Source organism: Phascolarctos cinereus, unplaced genomic scaffold (genome assembly GCF_003287225.1).
Source record: "Phascolarctos cinereus isolate Bilbo 61053 unplaced genomic scaffold, phaCin_HiC Scaffold_9;HRSCAF=440, whole genome shotgun sequence".
Lineage (NCBI taxonomy): Eukaryota > Metazoa > Chordata > Mammalia > Diprotodontia > Phascolarctidae > Phascolarctos > Phascolarctos cinereus.
In genome coordinates this window covers 170,471,317-170,493,444 of record NW_027556402.1, presented here as the reverse complement: position 1 = coordinate 170,493,444, position 22,128 = coordinate 170,471,317, and the positions used below count along the sequence as shown (strand labels likewise).

At 34.2% G+C, this 22,128-nt stretch overlaps 1 protein-coding gene across 2 annotated transcripts in view; it reads left to right on the top strand.

The window, feature by feature from the left end:
- Positions 1 to 15,409, top strand: part of STIM2 (stromal interaction molecule 2) — a 178,821-nt gene extending 163,412 nt beyond the window's left edge. Inside the window, exons 8-13 of one of the 2 annotated variants that reach the window (XM_020992223.2) lie at positions 2,083 to 2,250; positions 2,512 to 2,535; positions 2,988 to 3,088; positions 3,347 to 3,585; positions 8,830 to 9,085; positions 13,973 to 15,409. In XM_020992223.2, the coding sequence (XP_020847882.1) occupies positions 2,083 to 2,250; positions 2,512 to 2,535; positions 2,988 to 3,088; positions 3,347 to 3,585; positions 8,830 to 9,085; positions 13,973 to 14,450 (1,266 nt within the window). In that variant the 3' untranslated portion in view covers positions 14,451 to 15,409. The remainder of the gene's footprint in view (positions 1 to 2,082; positions 2,251 to 2,511; positions 2,536 to 2,987; positions 3,089 to 3,346; positions 3,586 to 8,829; positions 9,086 to 13,972) is intronic. The other variant, XM_020992232.2, reaches the window with a different exon arrangement.
- Positions 15,410 to 22,128: the final 6,719 nt, after the last annotated feature.

Genomic DNA, 22,128 nt, shown 5'->3' with positions numbered 1-22,128 from the left:
TCTTGGAGTGAATGTCATGGGGTTTTTTTTCCCCCTAGAAGTGATGTCTGGAGTCATTTAGCTGATACTTTGTTATGTGTGTTTAGAAGTTCTGGTCAGTTTTCTTGTATTATTTCTTGCATAATCGAATTTAGGTTTCCAGCTTGTATTTTTCTGGGAGCCCTCTAATACTGAAGTTGTCTGTCTACATCCTATCTTTGATATCAATGTATTTTAGTTGTATAGAGATCAGGCTTTCTTTTAATATCATCAGGCTATCTTTAAATAATAGCTATTTAAATCTTTTCCAGATTGCGCATTACTTCTTTGTATTTGCATTCCCAATCAGTTATGTCTTTTGTTTCTTTGGTGAGATTTGCCAATTCAAGTTGTTTTGTTTACTAATTATTTCTTCTATGAGGCCATAAATTCTGCTTTTATATTTCTTATTCATCTGTTAAAACATTCGGGAATATCTGACTGTGGTTCCATAACCTCAATGCAATCCCCATGGTTTTCTGTTTCGTCAGGTATTGATTGATTAACTTTCCTTCCTCTTGCAATATTTATTCATAATCATCTGGACTCTTATCTGATCAAGAGCCCGTATTTCCTCTTTTTATTAATATCTCCCTTGATTAGTTTTTTCTCTCTTAGGATCTTTGATAATTTCAGTCTTTATCCTTAAATTCTCCTGTTGCTCACTTTCTAACTCTTCATTTATTGCAGCTTCCCTAGAGGCTGAGCCTCAAAGGCATTACAGCCTCCTCCCATGCAGGGCAATTCACATTCCACAGGAGTAAGTCTTTGCCCCAATTCATTCTGAGGAGTCAAAATTGGCTTCAGATGGAGGCTAGGCTCTTTCCCTTAGGCTTAATGGAGTGTCACTTAGCCATACATCTGTTTTCTGTAACAGTTTTTGTGACTGACATTGTCAAAGGCTATAGAGAGGTACAGATGGATGAAAATTGGAAAAAGGCCATTGTATTTGGCAATTAAGACATAACTTTGGAGAGATCATTTTTGGTTAAATGATGAGGTTAGAAACTAGATTGTAGATACTTAAAAAGAGAGAGGAGAATAAATGGAGGCATCTTTTGCAGATGACCTTCTCAAGGAGTTTAGCTACAAAAGATAGGAAAGATATAGGACACTAGTTAGCTAGGATAGATAAATCAAATGAGGGTTTTTTGAGGATGGATGAAACATGGGCATGTTTTTAGTTGAGAGGCATCCAGTAGTCACAGAAAGATAGAAGATAAGTGAGAATAAGAATGATAGAGAGGGCTTGGGCATCTTGTTTTGGGGACGGGATGGGATGGGATGACTTGTGCATATAGTTCTTTCAGGCGATCCTTGCCTCACATGATTTCAAGTTCCTTCACTAGTGCAGTTCTTCTTTTTCAGACTAACTCCAGTTTGTCAGTGTCCTTTCTAAAATGAAGCACCATGAACTCAACACAATATTCCATATGTTGTCTTAGCCAGGGCAGTGAATGATGCAGTTATTACCTAACCAGGAATACTTCTGTTAACGTAGGCTGGAATTAGTTTTTGGCTGCTTACTCATATTTTTGACACTTTGAATTTGTTAAGCTATTAAATTCTTCAGAGCTTTTTTTCCCCTTTCACATAAATTCTGTCTTTTCATGTCTTCCCTCAGTGGGAGACAAGCAATTGGCTTTGTACCTAATGCTGTGACTCCCTAGTATTACCTCCAGGTCATTGATTTGCCACTCCTTCCCTGGTATCCATGTTACACAGTAATTCCACTCTCCAGATTCTTACTACCATTGTCTGTCATTGTCTAGCACCTATATCTAATTTCAGTGATTAATTTATCAAGAGTTAATTAAGTTTTTACTACATGGGAGATTTTATGGAGGTATGACATAGACTTAAGGTTCTGCCTTAGGCCTTTTCCTTTCTAGTCTGACACAAACATCCCATTTCATATAAGACAATAGTTCTATATAAATATTACAAGTATGTATGATTACCAGGTTGTGATTTTTGCATTAAAAGAATGGAAGTGGGTTTTGAATATATATATAGAGAGAGTACAGTAACATCTTAATCATTTATGCATTCCTCATTTTTAAGGTTCGGATGGCTCTGAAAAAAGCTGAGAAGGAATTTGAACTAAGAAGTAGTTGGTCTGTTCCTGATGCGTTGCAAAAATGGCTTCAGTTAACACATGAAGTGGAAGTACAGTACTACAATATTAAAAGACAAAATGCTGAAATGCAATTAGCAATTGCTAAAGATGAGGTATTTTATTTTGTCTCATGTTTTAAGAACATGTTGATTTTGTTTCTTAATATGACCATTCAAGATGGCATTATTCTAAACCTCCAAGGTATTGGAGTGTTCTAGGTAACATTTTTTAGTTTTTAGATTTAGTCTTCTGTAGTATTAGGTTATAAAATTTACACTAAATTTGGAAGAATATGTATTTTACCAAGAGGAAATTGACAGTTAAAAATTTTCATCATTATTATAAATGTTTTATACGGAGCTTTTCTTCTCTAGGTTGCTGCTTCATATCTGATTCAGGTTAGTAGTAACTGAAAGTTCTTATCTGACACCTATTTATTTGTTTGAAATAAGACAAAATGTTAACTTGGTTTTTAGTAAACCCAAGTGCTTACTTAACTAACTCCCTCCATTATAGTAGGCTCTAGTTAATGCTTTTTTTGTAGCCTCAGTGGAAGGATTCAGGTTTTGTTGTTTGTTTGTTTGTTTCAGCAGTAGTGATTAGGAAAAAATTCTTTAGAACAGGGATTTGAGTTTCATTGATTAATAATGCCTTTTGAGAAAGCTTGCCACTTCATTGTTCTATTTTTGGTAATCGTAAAATTGTTTTCTGATTTATTAATTTTGTAGCAGTTTTCATGATTATTAAATTTATTTTAAGCAAAATAAACATCATTAATGTGTAGATATTGTATATAAATGTGCTGTAAGGTTGATTTTTAGATTCATTCTTTCTTTTCTGATATTCTTAGGCTGAGAAGATTAAAAAAAAGAGAAGCACAGTCTTTGGGACTCTGCATGTTGCACACAGCTCATCTCTGGATGAGGTGGACCATAAAATTCTTGAAGCAAAGTAAGAAAATTAAAATCAGAAATCTTTTTTAACGTGATTTTAAAAAAATTAGTTTACAAAGACATATACACCCATTTCTATCAAGTAAATTGTACAAACTATTATGCCCTTCTAAGAGTGGTTAATTTTTTTTTCCTTTATCAGTGTCAATAAATACATGATGTTAATTATTCTACTGTGAACTCTTTATAGTCACATTTGTTGTTTCGCATGAAATTCACTGAGATGATGAATAACTACTGTCTCAACTTTTCCTAGGAAAGCTCTCTCTGAGCTGACAACTTGTTTACGAGAACGACTTTTTCGCTGGCAGCAGATTGAGAAGATCTGTGGTTTTCAAATAGCGCATAATTCAGGGTTACCAAGCCTGACATCTTCTCTTTATTCTGATCACAGCTGGGTAGTGATGCCTAGAGTCTCTATTCCACCCTACCCAATTGCTGGTGGAGTTGATGACTTAGATGAAGATACACCTCCAATAGTTTCACAATTTTCAGGTAGGTTTAAAATATATGATGTAATAGATGATTATAATTAAAATAGTTTAAATTGATATAATTTTTTTAAAAATACCAATTTTTAATGTAGCTTTCTTTATAGTTGTCTGACAGTCTATTTGTTCTTTTCCCCTGAAGCTTTTTTTGCATTATCATTTAGGAACTCAGAATTCAAAAGTATGTGAAACCATGATATTACTGAATTTAAATAAACATCAAGGATTAATTTGCTTAATGAACTAATCAGCACATATTTATTAAATACCTGTTGTACACACAAGGTATTGTGGTTATAAAGAAGCACTAGACAGTCATTGCTTTATAGATGTCTCACTATTAAGGTAGCAAACATGTACATAAACCAATAACTAATAGTTAATGAAAGTACTGTCTGAAAAATATGGACACTTGGACAAGTAGATATGTTAAACTTTAGAGAAAGCTACATCATTATGAAAATTGAGGGCATAGCAAGTCTTGTAAGGTAGACAGAACAACAGGACAGACAGTTTAAAGCTTTTAGTACTTAGGTCTGCACTAAGACTTTTGGGGCACCCTGTATAAATGCTAGCTGCTATTAGTACTTAGAATGCATTAAGACTTTTGGGACAACTGTTATAATACTTTGGGTTGCAGAGTCTTTATATACATTAAGTTTACTGTTACCGTCCTTCAAGATGACATAATTTTATTATTGGTACTACTTCCTTCCACTAACACAGATTAAAACTTCTCTGACTGGATAGACCATGTTTCAGATTTTCTGTAGCCAAAAAAATACACCACCCCAGCAGCAAATAGGCCTCTGTAAAATTAGCTAGCCATTACTATGCATTAATTAAACTAGCTACAGTTGTTTGGCTTTAAAACAAATAGAAATTTTGAATTTATGAGCATATATAATACCCAATTTGGATTTTTATTTTAATCCCAAGTATTGCTTCTTTATCAAAGTTTGGAATAAAAATATGATAATTTATAAAATTTAACTGAACCTTACTTTTCTTTTATTGATGTGACTTCTAATATTTTAACACATCTATGGGATGAAGTGTTTATTCTGAAAATTAACTAATCTAATAATATCTTTTAAACATAATTCTATTGTTGTGCACTTATTATTGCTGTTAAGAGCAGCGAAGTTACCCATGAGATAATTTGGTGAAGGAGTTATATAGATGTTAGTTGAAGGAATCAGAGAACAGCAAACAGCTTAATTAGTTTCAAGCTAAATTTTTTACTTGGATATTCCTTTGTAAGCATTAGGCTTGCTTATCCTCTCCCCCTTTCCGCTCACTTTGCTCTCCCTTATCCTCCCTTTGCTCCTCTCCCCTATCCCTGTATTCTCCCTGTCTCCTCCCTGTCTTTCCTCTCCCCTTTCCTTTTTTTTTTCTAGACCTGTGATTTCATTTGTGTAGAGGTTCCTCATGATGAAAGTCCCTCCATCAGTACAGATTAGCAGCTGCTCTGCAGTATATACATTTAGAGAGTTGCCTGGGGTACACAGAGAGGTTTAAATGATTTGCCCAGGGTCACAAAGCCAGTATGTACCACAAGTGGATTTGAACCCAGGTGCTCTGACACTGAGACTGCTTATCTATTGACATGGGCAATCTTTCATGCCCATATTATATATGAGGAAATGGAGACAGAGAGAGGCAGTGATCTGCTCAAAATCACATGACAGAACTAGGACTTGGTCCTGATCAACTAGCTCCAAACTCAGTGCTTTTCTTGCTGCTAACGTTTTATCTGTAAAACAGATTTCCAGTCAATAGTAATGGGAACTTCAAATTACCTTTTTATGCCGCACTCAGGCTTACAAAGTGCTTTGTACACATGTTTCTGTTTTTTTAATCTTTATGTCAACTGAGGGGTAGTTTCAGATATTATTGTATATAATTTCAAAAAATTTTGCTATCAAATCAGAATATTTATAGTGAGAAAAAGTAGGTAGGAAGTGGAAGCAAAAACAAGCTTGGGATTTTAAAACAATGTACTGTATTATGTGACAACGAAATTTATTTCCAACCTTTTATTTCTATCAAATATTTCATCCCTAAGGAGATTACATACATACACACATATTGTGTGTATATATATGATACATATAATTTATATCACATACTAATATGGAAACATGTTTTACATGACTGCACATGTGTAATCTATGTCATATTGCTTGTCTTCTCAAGGAAGTGGGAAAGGAGTGAGGGAGAGAATTTGGAACCTGAAATTTTAAAAAATGAATGTTAAAAATCATTTTTACATGTAATTGGGGAAAAAAATAAAATATTACGAAAAGAAAATAAAAATTTACTCTCCTTTTGCTTGGAATAAATAGTCATCCAAGAAGAATGATGCACATCTTGTTTCTGGCACATAATAGGTACTTAATAAATACTTGTTGACTGACTAATAACCTCACTAGTGATGACAAGGATAGTAAACTCTTTTGGAACTATCTAGGTAAAGTTACACGTGACAGCTGCTTTTCTTAACTACTGTCCTGGGTTGTTGTGAGGCTCAAATGAAATAATGTGGAATCTACTTGTAAACAGTCAAGCATTTTTAAGTGCTTACTTTTTAAAAACTAGGCACTATGTTAAATGCTAGTGATATTAAAAAATATAAATCTCAGCTCTTGTTATTTTGTGCAACCTTTGATGTCCAAAATATATATATTCCTAGAAAAAGGTCTTCTTGGTTAATTTCTTTATTTTGAATCTAAATTTCATATTGCTTGCTACCAGGAAATCAGAGATGGAGAATGGAAAGGTATAGACACCTTAAAGAAAATAAATGGACTTGAGATATAGTAAAATTATAATTAAAGAGCTATTTAAAAGGTAGAGTATTACAAAATTAGTCACACTTGCCTTCTTATAATTGTTTTTACATATGGTTCCTTTTAAAACTATTAATGGTGTTTTAACCAAAGGTAATTGAAGCCCTTTTTTCTTCTTATTAGGTAAATAATTACATAAATATTAGATAAATTTATTATTTATTAGTCTTTTCATTTTAGTTAGAAACAAAAGGGACAGTAATAATTTAGAAAGATTATGTACAGTTGGAATCAAGATGGTGGAGTAGACAGAAGCAGTAGAGCTGAGAGCTCCTCCTGACAAGACTGTCCCAGACAGATCTCGAAAATGTACCAGATTGAATCTTGATGGGGAAATCCAGAGGAAAAACACAGTGAGGTATTTGTCCACCCAGGTCACCTTAAGGTGACAGAGGGTCCTGTAGACACTGGGGGATGGGGTCAGGCCAGGAGTGTGCTGCACTTCGACAACTTCAGTGCCTAGGGAGAGACTGTAGACCCATACTAGGCCACCACTTTGGGACAAGTGGAAACTTGCAGCTTTGCTGCCCATTACCCAGTTCTTAGTCACAGATATAGAGCAGACGGAGAAGGAGACCTGTTTCCAAGGGTAGAGTTCCTCGGTAGGGAGGCCCTGGATAGTGTATTAGTATAATTAGAAGGAAGTTCAGAAGCAAGCAGCATCAATGTAGCATAGATCACAGGAGCAGAGAGCAATGTCTCAGTTTCGTTATCTACTCCGTCTCCGCAGTAGAGGAACAACCAGGAAAGGAAACCCAAACGAAAGCGGAGCCTACATTTCGGTCACTCTGATCCAGGAGAGCTTTCCACAATGGCTAATAGGGACTGAGCTCTGTAGCGTTTTCCTGTTGCTCAAACCAGAACCTAGGAATTTGTAGAGCTTAGAGCAGGAGGGCAACATTGAGAGTTTACCCTGTATCAGATAACTTTGGGAGCACTAAAAAGTGCTTGCAGTTCTGAGATCCTAGGATAACACAACTCTCTGTACCCTAAAGAAAGCAGCAACAAGACCAGCCCATCCCTCCCTCCAGAAGTGTGACAGAGTCCAGCCCTATTATCAAGTCAGAAGTCAGGAAAGTAGGCTGGAAGAATGAACAAACAAAAAGAGGTATTCCACCATGAAAAGCCATTATGATGACAGAGACATGCAAGGCAAACTGAGAAAAAGAGAATGAGTCCAAAACATACAAGCAAAGCCTCAGAGAGAAACACAGCTCGGGCACCAATTCAACTAGAATTCCTGGAAAAGATGAATCAATAGTTGTTTTTTAAAGAGTTTCAAAATGTTTGTGTAAAGGAAGTGAAAGTATTTGAGGACCAAATTGGAAAAGAAATGAGAGCCATGGAAGAAGGAATTTGAAAGGGAATCAAAGAGCTTGGCAAAGGAAATATAAAATCTTGCCCAAGCAGCAAACTTCCTGAAAATTCAAATGGGCCAAATAGAAACTCAAAAGTTAAAAGAATTGTATGGCCTTGGACAAGTCACAACTCTTTTTGGGGTCTCAGTTTGCTCAAATCTAAGCTGAGAAGGTCTTAAAGGTCAAGGTTCCTCACAATTCTAAATTTAGAATCCTGTTTAAAGTATGTAACTTTATAATGACAGTTTGGTATTGTGAGCAGAGAGCTGACCTCAAATTTAAGAAGACTTAGGTTCCTATCCTGTTTCTGACACATGCTGTGTGACCCTGGGCAAGTCGCTTAACCTCTTAGTGCCCTAGTCAACTTTCTAATACCATAATTAGTTAGTTAACTAAGCAGGGGCCCATCTCCATTGGTCAATAGCAGTTCCTCTTCAGGGATTCCTTAAGTCAATGAAAGTTCAGTATCAAAAAAAATATATATGTACCTCAGTAGATCAAAATGATTCCCTGATTTATAGCTTCTTGAAGTTATTTGATTTTAGTATCTGTATTTGATTGTAGTACCTGAAAAGATATCTCTTTGCCTAAAATTAGCCTGACAATATGACTGCATGAGTAAAGGCCTATTTAATACCTAGAACCATTAATGCTTTTTCAGTTGATACAAGTATCCTTTAAATAATTTATTATGCTAATTCTATAATTTAACGATGCTAATCATCTTTAGGGAGACTCAGTAAATCGAGATAAGGCAATTGGTGATATTATTGTTCAGTTGTTATTATATGTGCATGTCCATTTTATTTTGCTGTCAAAATAAGTACTTATTTCTCCAAAAAACTTAATTTTCTTACGAGCAAGCAATTATCAGTCCAAAGGCAGAGGACAAATATGGTGAAGATGGTCAGACAGTTGTACCTCACAATTCTCTTCTGTATGTAAATAAATAATATGAATAAAGGGAGCATATGGTCATAATTGCAATTTCACTTTCATATAAGGGAGTGTTCTTCAAATATTTTTTATTTTTTTTAGGGTCTATACCTAAACCTTCTGTGTCATTAGCAAGAAGTAGCAGCTTGTGTCGTTCTCGACGAAGTATTGTGCCATCATCTCCACAGTCTCCACATACTCAGCTTCCTTCACACACACCTCATCCTCGGCATCCTCAACATATACAGCATTCTTTGCCTTCCCCTGATCCTGATATTCTTTCAGTTTCAAGTTGCCCTGCTCTTTATCGCACGGAAGAGGAGGAAGAGGCCATTTACTTCACTGCTGACAAACAGTGGTATGAGTAATGAAATGATTATTTTAAAAATTGGTTGGGCATAGGCATTTGAAAATGTGATATGTCAGATGAGGTATATCATAGAAGACCTTGTCTTTGAGCTATGATTATCCCCCTCCTCCTTTTTTTTTTTTAATGTTGGTGCAGCTGGTGTGATATAGTGTGAAAGAGCTCTGGATTGAGATTCTAAAGAACTGGGTTGGATACTTATTAGACTAGCTTAACCTCATTCTCACATCATTGTGAGTATTGCATGAGAAAACACTTTGGAAATTATAAAGCACTATCTACTTATAAAGAATACTACTACTAATAACAATAGTGGGAACTATGACTTTGAGCTGGTCATTAACACCTGAAGGTCTCTGTTTACTTTTCTTTAAAATGAAGTGGTGGTACTAGATGATATCTAACTCTAATTTTCCACGATTCTGCTACTGGCACTGTTATTACGATTGTCATGAGCCTTTCATGCTAGGAGACTAATCTGTATCTCTTATGACCATTGTTTCTCTAATTTGCTCTAAATTTTGTAAAAGTCAGTCAAAAAAAGAACAGAAGAATCAAACTGATAGAAAATAATCACTTGTCTACTTTTTAAAGCATTTACAAAGTTGAAAGAAAATCTAGTTATGAAGTGATTACTAGAATAATATCATTAGGGGATAATTAATATTCTCTTTCCTTATTCTCATTTTGACCTTTAGAGAATCTAGATTGCCTAAATTGGTAAAAATTGATATGACTAATTTTCTGTGTACTTCTGTAGTAAAATTGGCCATATGTAGTAGAGAAAACCCAGGAATGTGGAAAGCTCAATTTAGCTGTTTCAGCTTACTTGAATTACTTGATCCCTAAATGTATTTGAGTATGTAGGTATAAGGAACCTTCCCATATATTAAGGGGTTTAGTTTTATTAGGTTTTTATTGGATATTATCTTCTGAAATATTTTTAACCTGGATTAGAATTTCACACACAAAGCAGCCAAATGACAGAGAACAGCTGAGCCACATAACAAAATATCAAGTAAATTAATAGTTACAATGAAATAACTATCTGATTACAGAGGCATTTGAGGCACAGAAAACTAAACATCCTCAGGGAATAATGACACACACTGTTCAATTTTTGGCCATCCAGTCTAGAAGGAAAAGAAGTTTTGTAGAGCCTCCAACTAGTTACTGTTGGCCCTGGATTGGATATTTGTCCATATATGTGCACTGTCCCTTGCCTTTAAATTTTATTGTGTTTCTGCCAGTAAGATAATTTATGTGCAAGTGCTTTGATATGAGATATCCTGGGTAAAGTAAGGCATAATCATCAATCATGTAATTATTGATATATTTGTCATGTTGTACAAAGAAAATTACAGTGAAAGAATTTGTCTTAAGAATTTATAAGCTTATAAAGTCAGCATTCACACAGGCCTAGGTAAAGCACATAGATATGATAAAATGAAAGCAGTAGCTCCATGCATGAATAGACCATGAGATAGACTTCATATGTTCTAGTACTCCCTCCACTAGTACAGGTTACCGTACATCTGTGCCTTTTGAAAAAAAAATCTAAGTTGAGTTTTAACAAATCATCAGATAAAAATCAGCATTTTAATAAACGTACATCCTCAGAGGATTGTACATGAAATTTCAAATATGTATTGCTTTGATTTTTAATACACAATAAATTTTACCTCCAAGTTTCAAAGCTCTTCTGCTTGTCTTTGATTCTTTCTGTTCCTTTTTGCTGTTGTGTGTGTGTGTGTGTCTGTGTATGTATGTGTGTGTGATTCTATTCTACTCCCACACTCTCTTACTCCTTACCTCATTTAAAAAACAACAGTAATGTTCTTGTAACAAATATGCGTAGTCAAATGAAACAGAATCCCACATCGATCATGTCCAAAAATATATCTCATTTTGTATGTTGAATCCAGAACCTTTCTTTCAGAAGGATAGTTAGTACTCTGGAATCATGTTTAGTCATTTCATTGATCAGTGTTCTAAGGCTTTTAAAGTTGGTTTTTCTTTATAATGTTGTTATTGTATAAATTGTTCTCTTAGTTCTGGTTGCTTCACTCTGTATTCAAACTCTGCCAAGTTTATCGGAAATTGTCCCTTTTATAATTTCTTATTTTATGATAATATTCCATTACAGTCATATGCCATAATTGGTTTACCCATTTTCCAATTGATGTGCACCCTCTTAGTTTCCAGTTCTTTGCCATTGCAAAAAAGAACCATTATAAATATATACTTTTTCATAATACGTATCCTTTTTAGTCTGATTCATATGAGAGCCACCCAGTATGATGGAAATCTTCTAGGTCTTGTATTATATTGAGGTTCCCAGGATGCTATTCAGGCTATAGCTTTGATTATTCATTTTTCTTGCTATATGAATAGTCTGCTTCTTTTTCCAGTAATCTTTGTCATGAATATTTTTACACTACTTCTTGTGCACAAGAAATTATTGGTTAACAGTGACTAGGTATGAATATAAAATGCATGTTAAAGATCAATGTCATTATGTCATATGATTATGTAGAATAGGGAAGAAACAGTTGTGGAGAACCCTAGATCATCCTAAATATGTTAGAAATGATTGTAAACTAGGACTCCCTTCTGTTAGTCATTATAAGGTTAGCCATCGGTAGTGGTTGAACAAGCTAATTTTTCACACCTTGGGGTTGCTTAAGGTTTAGCTTCTTATTGAAAATTAGTTACAGAGTCCAAAATAAAATTCAGTTCTTTCCACTTCCAATCCAGTATTCATTTCATTATAGCGTGCTGTGTTATTTTATTTTTATGTATTTTTGGTCTGGACCTGTGCTTTCAACAGTGAAGGGAACCTCCTGGTAAGGAAACTCCCTTAATCAATATAGATCAGCGGTTGTTCTGCAATTCATGTTCTTAAAGAGTTGCCTGGGAAACTGAAATGTTACATGACTTGCCAGGGTCACAAAGTCAATACATATCTGAGGCTACATTTGAGCCCAGATTTTCCTGAACCTGAAACTGGCTCTCTCTCTGTTATTCCTCTACTAAAGTATTAATTTAGTAACTTTAAATTGTAGAATGCAGCAAATGGGCAGCGTTTCTGCTGATTCCTGGAGAATGCTACTCCAGCAGTAACAGGACTCATTTTTCCTAGGATAACAGTTATATGTGGGTTTAGTCGAAATACTCCTCTACCAAAAAGGAAACTTTTTCAACACTAATTATAGTACCAGAAATATGTTACAACCAATTTTTTTCAGCTTCCTCATGCTGTCACCCCCTTGTGCTTTTTAGAATGAGGGGCAGTGGTAACTTTGAGAGTATGCTCCTACCTGAGGTCTTCAGGCCTATAACTTGATTCAGACACCGAAATAATACTGGAAAATTCCCATAGTGCTGTGTTCCCAAGAAATGGATGGATAGTTACAGGTGTGAGTTGTGAGAGTAACAATCGCGTAACAGATAGTTTTGTGAGCAATTTGTTTTCTTAGCATTCATCTCTTTCTGTTTATACTACATTTGTACCTTTTGCCAACTATTTTTCTTCTTGACTATCTCCCTTATTTTTTTCATTACTCCTTTCTACCATGATACTTCCTCTTTGTACCCTTTTTTCCTCTACTTTTCTCAGGGAGGGAAAGGAGCAATAAAAAATGTCATGAAGGAATGGGTATAGAAAGGTACCTATTTACTTATAATCATTTGAACATTTCAGTCGATAAGGATATTTTTTTAAAAATTTGCCTGTTGTTGGTTAAAATCTTGATTTGAAGTTAACTGAGTTTCCTTAAAGTGTTGTGGTAGGCCAAACATTGTCTATTCAAAAATATCAAGAGATCATTAGGAGGGTGGTAAGTGAGAAATGATTGGGCTGTAAAAACAAAAGACTTCAACATAATTTTTAAAAATCAAGGGAGTAATTCTCATTTGAGGATTTATCCAGAGGAGATTCATGAATAACTGTAAATGTTTTCACAAGTTGTTCTGATCATGTGCTTAACAGAAACTAAGAGTTTAATCAGATACTAAAAAATCAGGGGTTAGACTAACATTATCTTTCCCAGTAGAAAATTATAATATTTCTCTTAATGTTTGTATCTGTGGAAATGTACATTTTCATTTGTTGTCTTTATTTAATTTAATTGACTCTCAGGTAGAACATTCCAATGTAAATACTTATTTAATTTCTCCAATAATATGACAGTTATAAGGCAATTTTAAAAGGAATGTTCATTTTTTAGAGAAGATTTAAGTAAAATAGAGCAATCTGGCCAATTTTATTTCATATAATCTTCTGTTTAAATGATATAATATTTAGCATATTCATAGCTGTACTTTTAAGCATTTCAGTTGATTTTCTACTTTTTTTTTACTTGAAACAAATGAAACTGAGTTTTCCATTGTAGATTTTTAACTGTTCAGTTGAATAAAAATTTAGAAAATAACTGGGAAAAGGAAGATTGAAGAAAATTATTTTTCAGATGGTAATACTCAGTTGTGCTTTGAAATATACATTGAACAGGACAATGATTTGTAGTAATTCTTGAAATCACAAAGTTAAGCTGTCTAGAATGTAATAAGATGGTCCTATTTTAAATTTGTTATAGACTATTTTCTAGATTAGAAATAAAAATACTTCAGCTTTTTCTCCTTTTCCTAAATTAAACATCAGACTTTCACATTATTACAAATAATGTAAATCTTAATAATGAAGATTATTCTTGGTTTGTTTATTGAAATTTGTGGAATTCACTTTCAGTATTCCCCCTTTCAAATTACAGTAGATTAAATATAATTGTATATTGACGATACATTGACTAAATTAGAATGTCATCTTTTCCTGTCAGCATTTTATCTTTAACTTTTTTGTTTTGATTTTATCTCATTCAGGGAAATACCAGATACAGCTTCAGAATGTGACTCCTTAAACTCATCCATTGGAAGAAAACAGTCTCCACCTTCAAGCCTTGAGATGTACCATACCTTGTCTCCTCGAAAAATATCCAGGGAGGAACTCTCATTAGAAGATTCATCCAGAGGAGACTCACCAGTAACTGCTAATATTTCCAGGGGTTCTCCTGATTGTATAGGTCTGACAGAAACTAAAAGTATGATATTCAGTCCTGCAAGCAAAGTATATAATGGTATCCTGGAGAAATCCTGCAGCATGAACCAGCTTTCTAGTGGAATGCCTGTTCCTAAGCCTCGCCACACTTCATGTTCATCAGCCAACAATGAAAGCAAACCCATTCAAGAAATCCCAAATGTCCCCAGGATAAGCAGCATCCCACAGGACCTTTATCAGAATGGAGAGAAAAGCAAAAAGCCATCCAAAATTAAAAGCCTTTTTAAGAAGAAATCCAAATGAATTGGCTGGTGGAAATCCATAAGTGTGGCATCATTAAACCTTTCTTTATCTTTCACTTAAAAAAATTTTTTTTTGTTATTTTAAAATTTTAGGAATGTAATTCCATTTGGGCATTCCAGAATGAATACCATAGTGGAATGCCCTTAAAGGCAACTGTTTGCTTATTAAAGTGACTCTACCATCAGTACATCATACCAGCTGTCACTGAAAAAAATCATTAAAACATTGAGACAGTTTACAGTTATTCCTGCCTATTTATTTCTGCTTTGTTATTAGTTATGTATATAAAAATTTTTTTGAAAGCCACTTTGGACTTCTGAGCTTTAATGGACTAGTAAGCCGGCATGGGCTTGCAAAAATTTCTTGTTTACCAGAGCATCTTCTTATCTTTCCAGAGAGCTATTTACAATACTGGACTAAGTAACTTAAAAGAAGTAAAACTAATTGCACTACTGTTTTCCAGACTGGAAAAAAAAAATCTTTGCAAGTGAAACTGTCTAGGGCTTATAAAATGACTAAGGAGAGGAAGCTGTTTTCACTTTTAAATCTAAATAGGTTTTTAAATAGAACCTAGGATTTCTAACTGACTTGATTTCTGGAAATGGAAACCTACACTTTTATTATGGGAAGCTTCTTTAGACACATTTATTATTCTAAAGTTTCAAGTCCTGCTGTAAAGATCATGGTTTTTGTTTCTGTTGTTTTTCCCAAGGGCTTTCACTGTGATTTTACTGCATTGCAGGCTGTATGATAAAAGATATACATAATTTAATGAGCTGAGGTTCTTGATTTCTTTTTGCAAGCGACAAACTTGGAACTTGATTGAAGGACTTAAAACATTCACAAACTTAAACTGGGGGGGAAATATGGGCACTTGTTTACAGACTTTGAATAACTACAAAGGATATTTGGTTTGTGAAACTTTGTACTGTGGAAAAGATAATAAATTGGAGACATTATTGTGTGGGATTGTGTTAATTTATGTTGAGGGTGATACTCCACTAAAACAGTTATGGTTTCTTAAAAGCTGTGATAAGCTTCCTTGTTTCATTGCCGCATAAATAATAGTGGTATTTTTGAAGTTATTTTCAAAAAAATTCTTATCTTCCTTTATAATGTACATAGTGTTAAATGTTCTAATATTAAGGCAAACAAATATACATTCATGATGCATTTAGACAGTTGTAATTTATTAATTTGGGGTTTATTAAATTGACATTTCAGGTATAATTTTCAGATGGAACAATAGCTTTAGTTGGGTTACTTATACAAGTTTAACTTAGAGCAACAAAATGTATAATATTTGGAATTTTTTTTGCCTTCATCTCTCAGCTCTTAAAAAATAATCAGAGGTCTTCTCTTCAGTGCTGTGTGTGCTTGGATGAAAGACTTGTACTTGTGGATTGGAGTCAGTTGTTGCACATCATGGCTGTTCCAGAAAATAAGAGTTTTTCTATTAAGATTACATGAAAATGCTGATCGGTAAACAAGAATTTTCACTCCAAAGAAATGCTTTCACTTCTATAGAATGTTAGCAGTTGAAATTTCATGTAAGTTTATAGCTATTGATTCTATTTAGTACTTGTTGAAGGACATATTAATATTTTTATTTGTAGAATTTAGAATAATCTAAGTGATTCCCCTAATTTTTAGGATGCTTGATCTACAAGTTCCAGAAGGAAGGTGAAAAAGATTGAAGTAAAAAGAAAAAAAAAACTGTTGACTAAGATTAGGGTACACTGACTTGAAGGATAAAGAAAAGGAGTAGAGTTTCCAGTGATTTGTTCAAGATGGAAGAGATATTGTGAAAATAAAGCATGATGAAAGTGAGGGGAAAGTTGTAAAGAATTGAAAAGAACTCAGAGACCTTTGCTGAAGTGTTTGAAGTGCCCAAAATTCACTTGGCTGATTTACTAGGCAGAACTCGAGAGAGTCAGCAACAGCCTACAATGATTGGTAATTCCCATTTAGCTGGCATCTTTGGGAAATGAACATGGCCCTTCTGCCCTTACTAGTGAAAACTGTCTACATGGTAGATAATTAAGTTCATTCTCTAATGTCATCTTTTTTGTTGTTGTTGTTACAGGTAAGGAGTTGTGGTTTTTTTTTTTATCAGTTCTTTAATGACTTACTTCTTTGAAGCAATAAGAAGTTTACATTTATTTAGAACTTGTAGTTAATAGGTACTTACTGCATTTTCAACATGGTTAAATATAATTAATTTGAATTTCACATGATTTGCATAGGGGTTGGGCTTTAGTTTGCCACCTGTGACTCATTTATTTACTAATGTAGGTAGCATGATTATATTCATAGGTAGCATGAACTAGGTTTTAGAGACTATATCTATAATTAGAAAGATAAATTAATCAAATATACAAAAAGTAGAAATGCCTTTGTCCTGTTCATATAGATTGCCTAAGACCTCATCAGTGGAAGCTCAGTACCCTGGGTGTTAGCATATCAGTAATATGCTATGAAGAGTGTATTAAATATAACCAGACCCAAGTTGAGATTCAACTGTAATTTAAATTTGTAATTTTGTCATATCTCTTTACATAGTTTTGATTTCCAAGAAATCCTTGGAAAACTGTGAAGAGGAAAATGCTAATTGACATTCAAAATAGTGATTGCAGTGGCTTCCAAAGTAACTTTAGAGGTTAGATTTGAAGACCTACATCATATAAAATATTGAGTCCCCAGTCAGAATTGGAAGAATTTCAGAAGATAAAAGTGAGCAACCATGTCAGGCATTTTTTTTCTACACATGTTGGTCCAAACTAAAAAGATGTTAATCTAAAAGTTCATTCCTGGGCTAGTTGCTTAACTTGAGAAACAGTTTGATAGGTGGTAGTTGGGCTTCTAGGCCAGGTCCACAAAAACTTTTTTTTATTTAATAGTGCTACTTAAGTTAAAAAAAAACAACCACCAACCTTAAGTAGAACTATTAATATTTTCTAGGAGCACAGAAAGAAGAGAACACAAAAAAGGTAGGTGATGTGCCACAGAACTGGAGGGGAGTGAGGCATAAGGACACTCCTTCCTCCTTTATCTTTCCTAGCAGGGTATTCAGTAGTAATTTGGGAAGCAGGAAAGTGCCTGGGTAGCAATTTTGAATCCTCCATTACTATGGCTATACAATAGCTTATAAACCTCCAAGATATGTAACCCTTTATCCCTTTGTTTCAGTGAATATATAATTAGATTCGGTAACATGCTACTTTTTATTTGCCTTGGAGAAGTGACCCTTTAAGAAATTAAATTTATTTTTAAAAAATGAATATGTATTTATTCCTCCCCCAATCTTTACCCTTCAGTGTGGCGGGGAAAAAGAAACAAAAGTCTTTAACAAATACGAGTAGTTAAGCAAAACAAATTACTGCTATATATTCTGCACCTCTAGTCCATCACTTCTCTGTCAGAAAGTGGATATTATGCATCATCATTAGCCCAGTGTTCTGGAATACTGGTTGGCCACTGCATCAACCAGAGTGCTTAAGGCTTTCAATATTTGTTTTTTTAGTGCTGTTTTTGTGAGTAATATTCTCCTTGTTCTGTTTACTTTTCACTTTGCGTTAATTCATACAAGTCTTCATAGGGTTCGTTGAAACTGTCCCTTTCATAATTTTCTATGGCATATTCATTCATTTACCATAATTGGTTTAGCCATTTCCTACTTGATGGGCACCCTCTTTATTTTTAATTTATTGCCACTATAAAAGGGGTGTGTGTGTTTCTATGTGTGTGTGTGTGTGTGTGTGTGTGTATGGATGACTTTTTGTTTGATCTCTTTGGGGGTATGACCTTCAGTTTTTACAGATTCTTATTCTAACAAAGTACTGATTCAAACAGGTCCTATCAGTTTGAAAAGGCTATGGCCTGCCAACAGACTTCTATCTCAAGGACCAGTCTCTCTGAGTTCGGAGCTCATTCATTATCAGAAAGATTGACCACAGCAAATCATGCAGAGTTGTTTCTTAAGATGTGGAAAGATGTCAGCCTGCATTTGTGGGAGGAAAATGTACCTACTCTGATGAAATTGTAGATGTTTTCAAGTTTGACAAGAAATCAAGATTTAGATCGACTGCCTAAATCTTGATTTCTTGTCAAACTTTTAAAGTAGATGATTATCATAAACTGAAATTAAATGTGAAATCTGTTTGAGAACACTTGGAATATTTTGCAAAGAGCTTACTTAGTAGACTAAAAAATCAACTGAAAGGTATTTACTGATTTATTTTACTTAAACTTGATTTAGCATTATGTTTTAGTGAATTGTTCTTTTTATTGGAATACAAATGAAGGTAATTGAACTTTTTAAAGGTACTACTCTTTGCATCTTACCTCATTCAGAGATGTTGTCCCACACTTGATTCAAAGATGACTTTGTGACAGCCTTTGTTCAACTTGTAGCTATTGTCTTATTCGTCACTATACTACTGGAAGTAATTACTAAACAAAAAATGGCATTGTCTGTGTTTTTTATACATATTGTTAAAAGCCAAGTCATGATTAAAAAAAAAACACTGGGTTTAGACTTGGTCTTAGAAATGCTATTTTATTGTTGATTCTGAGATCTCAAGTGAAGGCAGTGTTGTTTACTACAGTTTTCTGAAGTTACATTAGTATCTAGTTGAAGTTGAAGATTAAATTCAATTTATGCTAATGAACTTCAGTCAACTAAGCTAGGCAATGGGGTATACAAAAACAAGACAGTCTGCTTCTAAGTACAGTCAGTTCTGCTATAGTGCAATATACACACTCCTGCTAGGTGACGCAGTGAGTAGAACTCTGGCCTTGGAGTCAGGAGAACCTGAGTTCAAATTCGGCCTCAGACTCTTAGCTGTGTGACCCTGGGCAAGTCACTTAACCCCAATTGCCTCACCCAAAACAAAACAACAACAACAACACCAAAATAACCTAGGGCTTAAGGGAAAAATGGGAGTTATGGGCACAACACTCAACTTTGTCAATGTCACCTAAAAAAGATCAGAACCGAATAAAAATGATAGCACAATTTGATACATGCTAAACGTAAATGTTAAAATAAATAGTGAGGGTATCTGGCTTCAGACCTAAACAAATGCAAAATTTGCATGATGCTCAAGTTGTTTTCTAACTAATCAATTGCATTGAAACCAATTTGAGTTTTTGGGACAAGTGCTCTATCAGAACTACTGTAGCTTTACAATCAAGTAAACAGGATGACACAATTATAATATAGTTTTAAAACGTAGAAATACTTTCAAGAGGCACATAGTGATAGGGTAGTAGAGAGGAGAAAAAAAATTGTTTTTAAATTGGTCAGATGTTACAACAATAGCTTATATTTGTATAGACTCTTTATTATTTCATTAGCTTGTAATCACAGTAACCCAGAAATAATCAGTGTTAAGTAGTAGCGGCACCATTTTACAGAAATGGAGATAGAATTCAAAGTTACATAGCTAATAAATAACATGGGCAGGGCTAGAATATAGGCCTTCTGACTCCAATGTTATTTTTTCATTAGGTAAGAGTATAGGAAGAAAGGTACTGGATGATAAGGACAGATTATTTCTACTCTTCTATAAACTAATAGCTTGTGTTCAACCAGTAAATTGGGAATTTATCTGTAAAATTTTTGCCAACATTTTCAAACCAATTATATTTATGGTTGTTGTGGTCAGTGCTAGAAGCTAGTGTAGAAAAGGAATGTGTCAGTCTAGTCAAGGTTGGGAAAATGTGGAGTTTTCCAAAGAAAAGTATAGTATTTTAATGTTAGCTAGTTCAGAACATAGCTGTGTATTTTGATGACTAATGTATCTGTGACTTTGATTGTGTTAACTATTATACATCTAAATTTGAAATTTGACATGTTGGTAATATAGCCTTTTGAAGACGGTATCCTCACAGTTAATTGTTGGCATCACTCTCCTCTAGTTTTGATTGATCCTGAATGACAATCACTTGTGTAAGATGATTTAAAGAGGCCAAATTAAATTCAAGATTTCCTCAGTTCTTTGGTCTCAGAAGAGAGGAAAAGCTTAGTTCTCCCTAAGTTTCATCATTTTCATTTTTTAAAATGAGAAAGCAGGGCTAGATAGCCTTTTGTGTTTCTTCCAACACTAGGCCCAAGATCCTGTGATCATTAGGTTGGTTACAAAGCCAGAAAAGCCTTCCTTCCTTGGGTAGCTCTCGTAAGAATGTATAAGTGATATAGCACTATAATTTAAATGAAGATTTGGAGGGATAAAGGCAGTCAAGGGTCTTTTCACATGCTTGAGAATTATATGCTAAGCTTTATAAAAGCCTTATTCCCCAGAGTTCGGCAGTATATGCCAAATTTTTTTTTAATATTTTATTTTTTCCAATTTCACGTAAAGATAGTTTTCAGCATTAATTTTTTAAAAATTTTGACTCCCAGTTTTTTCTCCCTCCCTCCCCCCCTCCCTCCCCAAGACGGCATGCAATCTGATATAGGTTATACATGTGCAATCTTGTAAACATTTCCACATCAGTCATGTTGTGAAAGAAGAAACAGAACAAAAGAGAAAAGCCACCAAAAAAAAAGTTAAAATTGATTTGCATTCAGACTCCATAGTTCTTTCTCTGGATGTGGATAACATTTTCCATTGTGCATCTTGTGGAATTGTCTTGGATCATTGTATTGCTGAGTTGGTCATCACACAATGTTGTTACTGTGTATCGTGTTCTCCTGGTTCTGCTCACTTCATTCAGCATCAGTTCATGTAAGTCCAGGTTTTTTTGAACTCTGCCTACTCATCGTTTCTATAGCACAATAGTATTCCATTACATTCATATTCCAGTTCTTTGCCACCATATGAAGAGAGCTGCTATAAATATTTTTGTACATGTAGATCCTTTTCCCTTTTTTACGATATCTTTGGTATCAAAGGGTATGCACAATTTGATTACCCTTTGGGCATAGTTCCAAATTGCTCTCCAAAATGGTTGGATTAGTTCACAACTCCACAAAGGATGCATTTAGTGTCCCAATTTTCCCACATCTGTCATTTTCCTTTTCTGTCATTTTAGCCAATCTGATAGGTGTGAGGTGGTACCTCAGAGTTGTTTTAATTTGCATTTCTCTAATCAGTAGTGATTGAGAGCATTTTTTCATATGACTAAAGATAGCTTTAATTTCTTCATCTGAAAACTGTCTGGTCATAGTGTATTATCCTGGTGGTAGATTGCTTTAATCTCTTTGCTAATATTTTATTTAAAATTTTTGCATCAGCATTCATCAGAGAAATTGGTCTATAATTTTCTTTCTCTGTTTTGTCTCTTCCTGATTTTGGTATCAGTACCATATTTGTGTCATGAAAGCAAATTGGTAGGACTCTTTCTTTGCCTATTTTCCCAAATAGTTTATATAATATTTGAATTAATTGTTCTTTAAATGTTTAGTAGAATTAACTTGTAAATCCATCTGGTCCTGGAGATATTTTTCTTAGGGAGTTCATTGATGACTTGTTCAATTTCTTTTTCTAAAATGGGGTTAAATATTTTATTTCTTTGTCTATTAGTCTGGGAAATTTATACTTTTGTAAATATTCATCCATTTCACTTAGATTGTCATATTTATTGGTATACAGTTGGCCAAAATAGCCCCTAATTATTGCTTTAATTTCCTCTTTGGTGAATTCAGCTTTTTCATTTTTTATACTAGTAATTT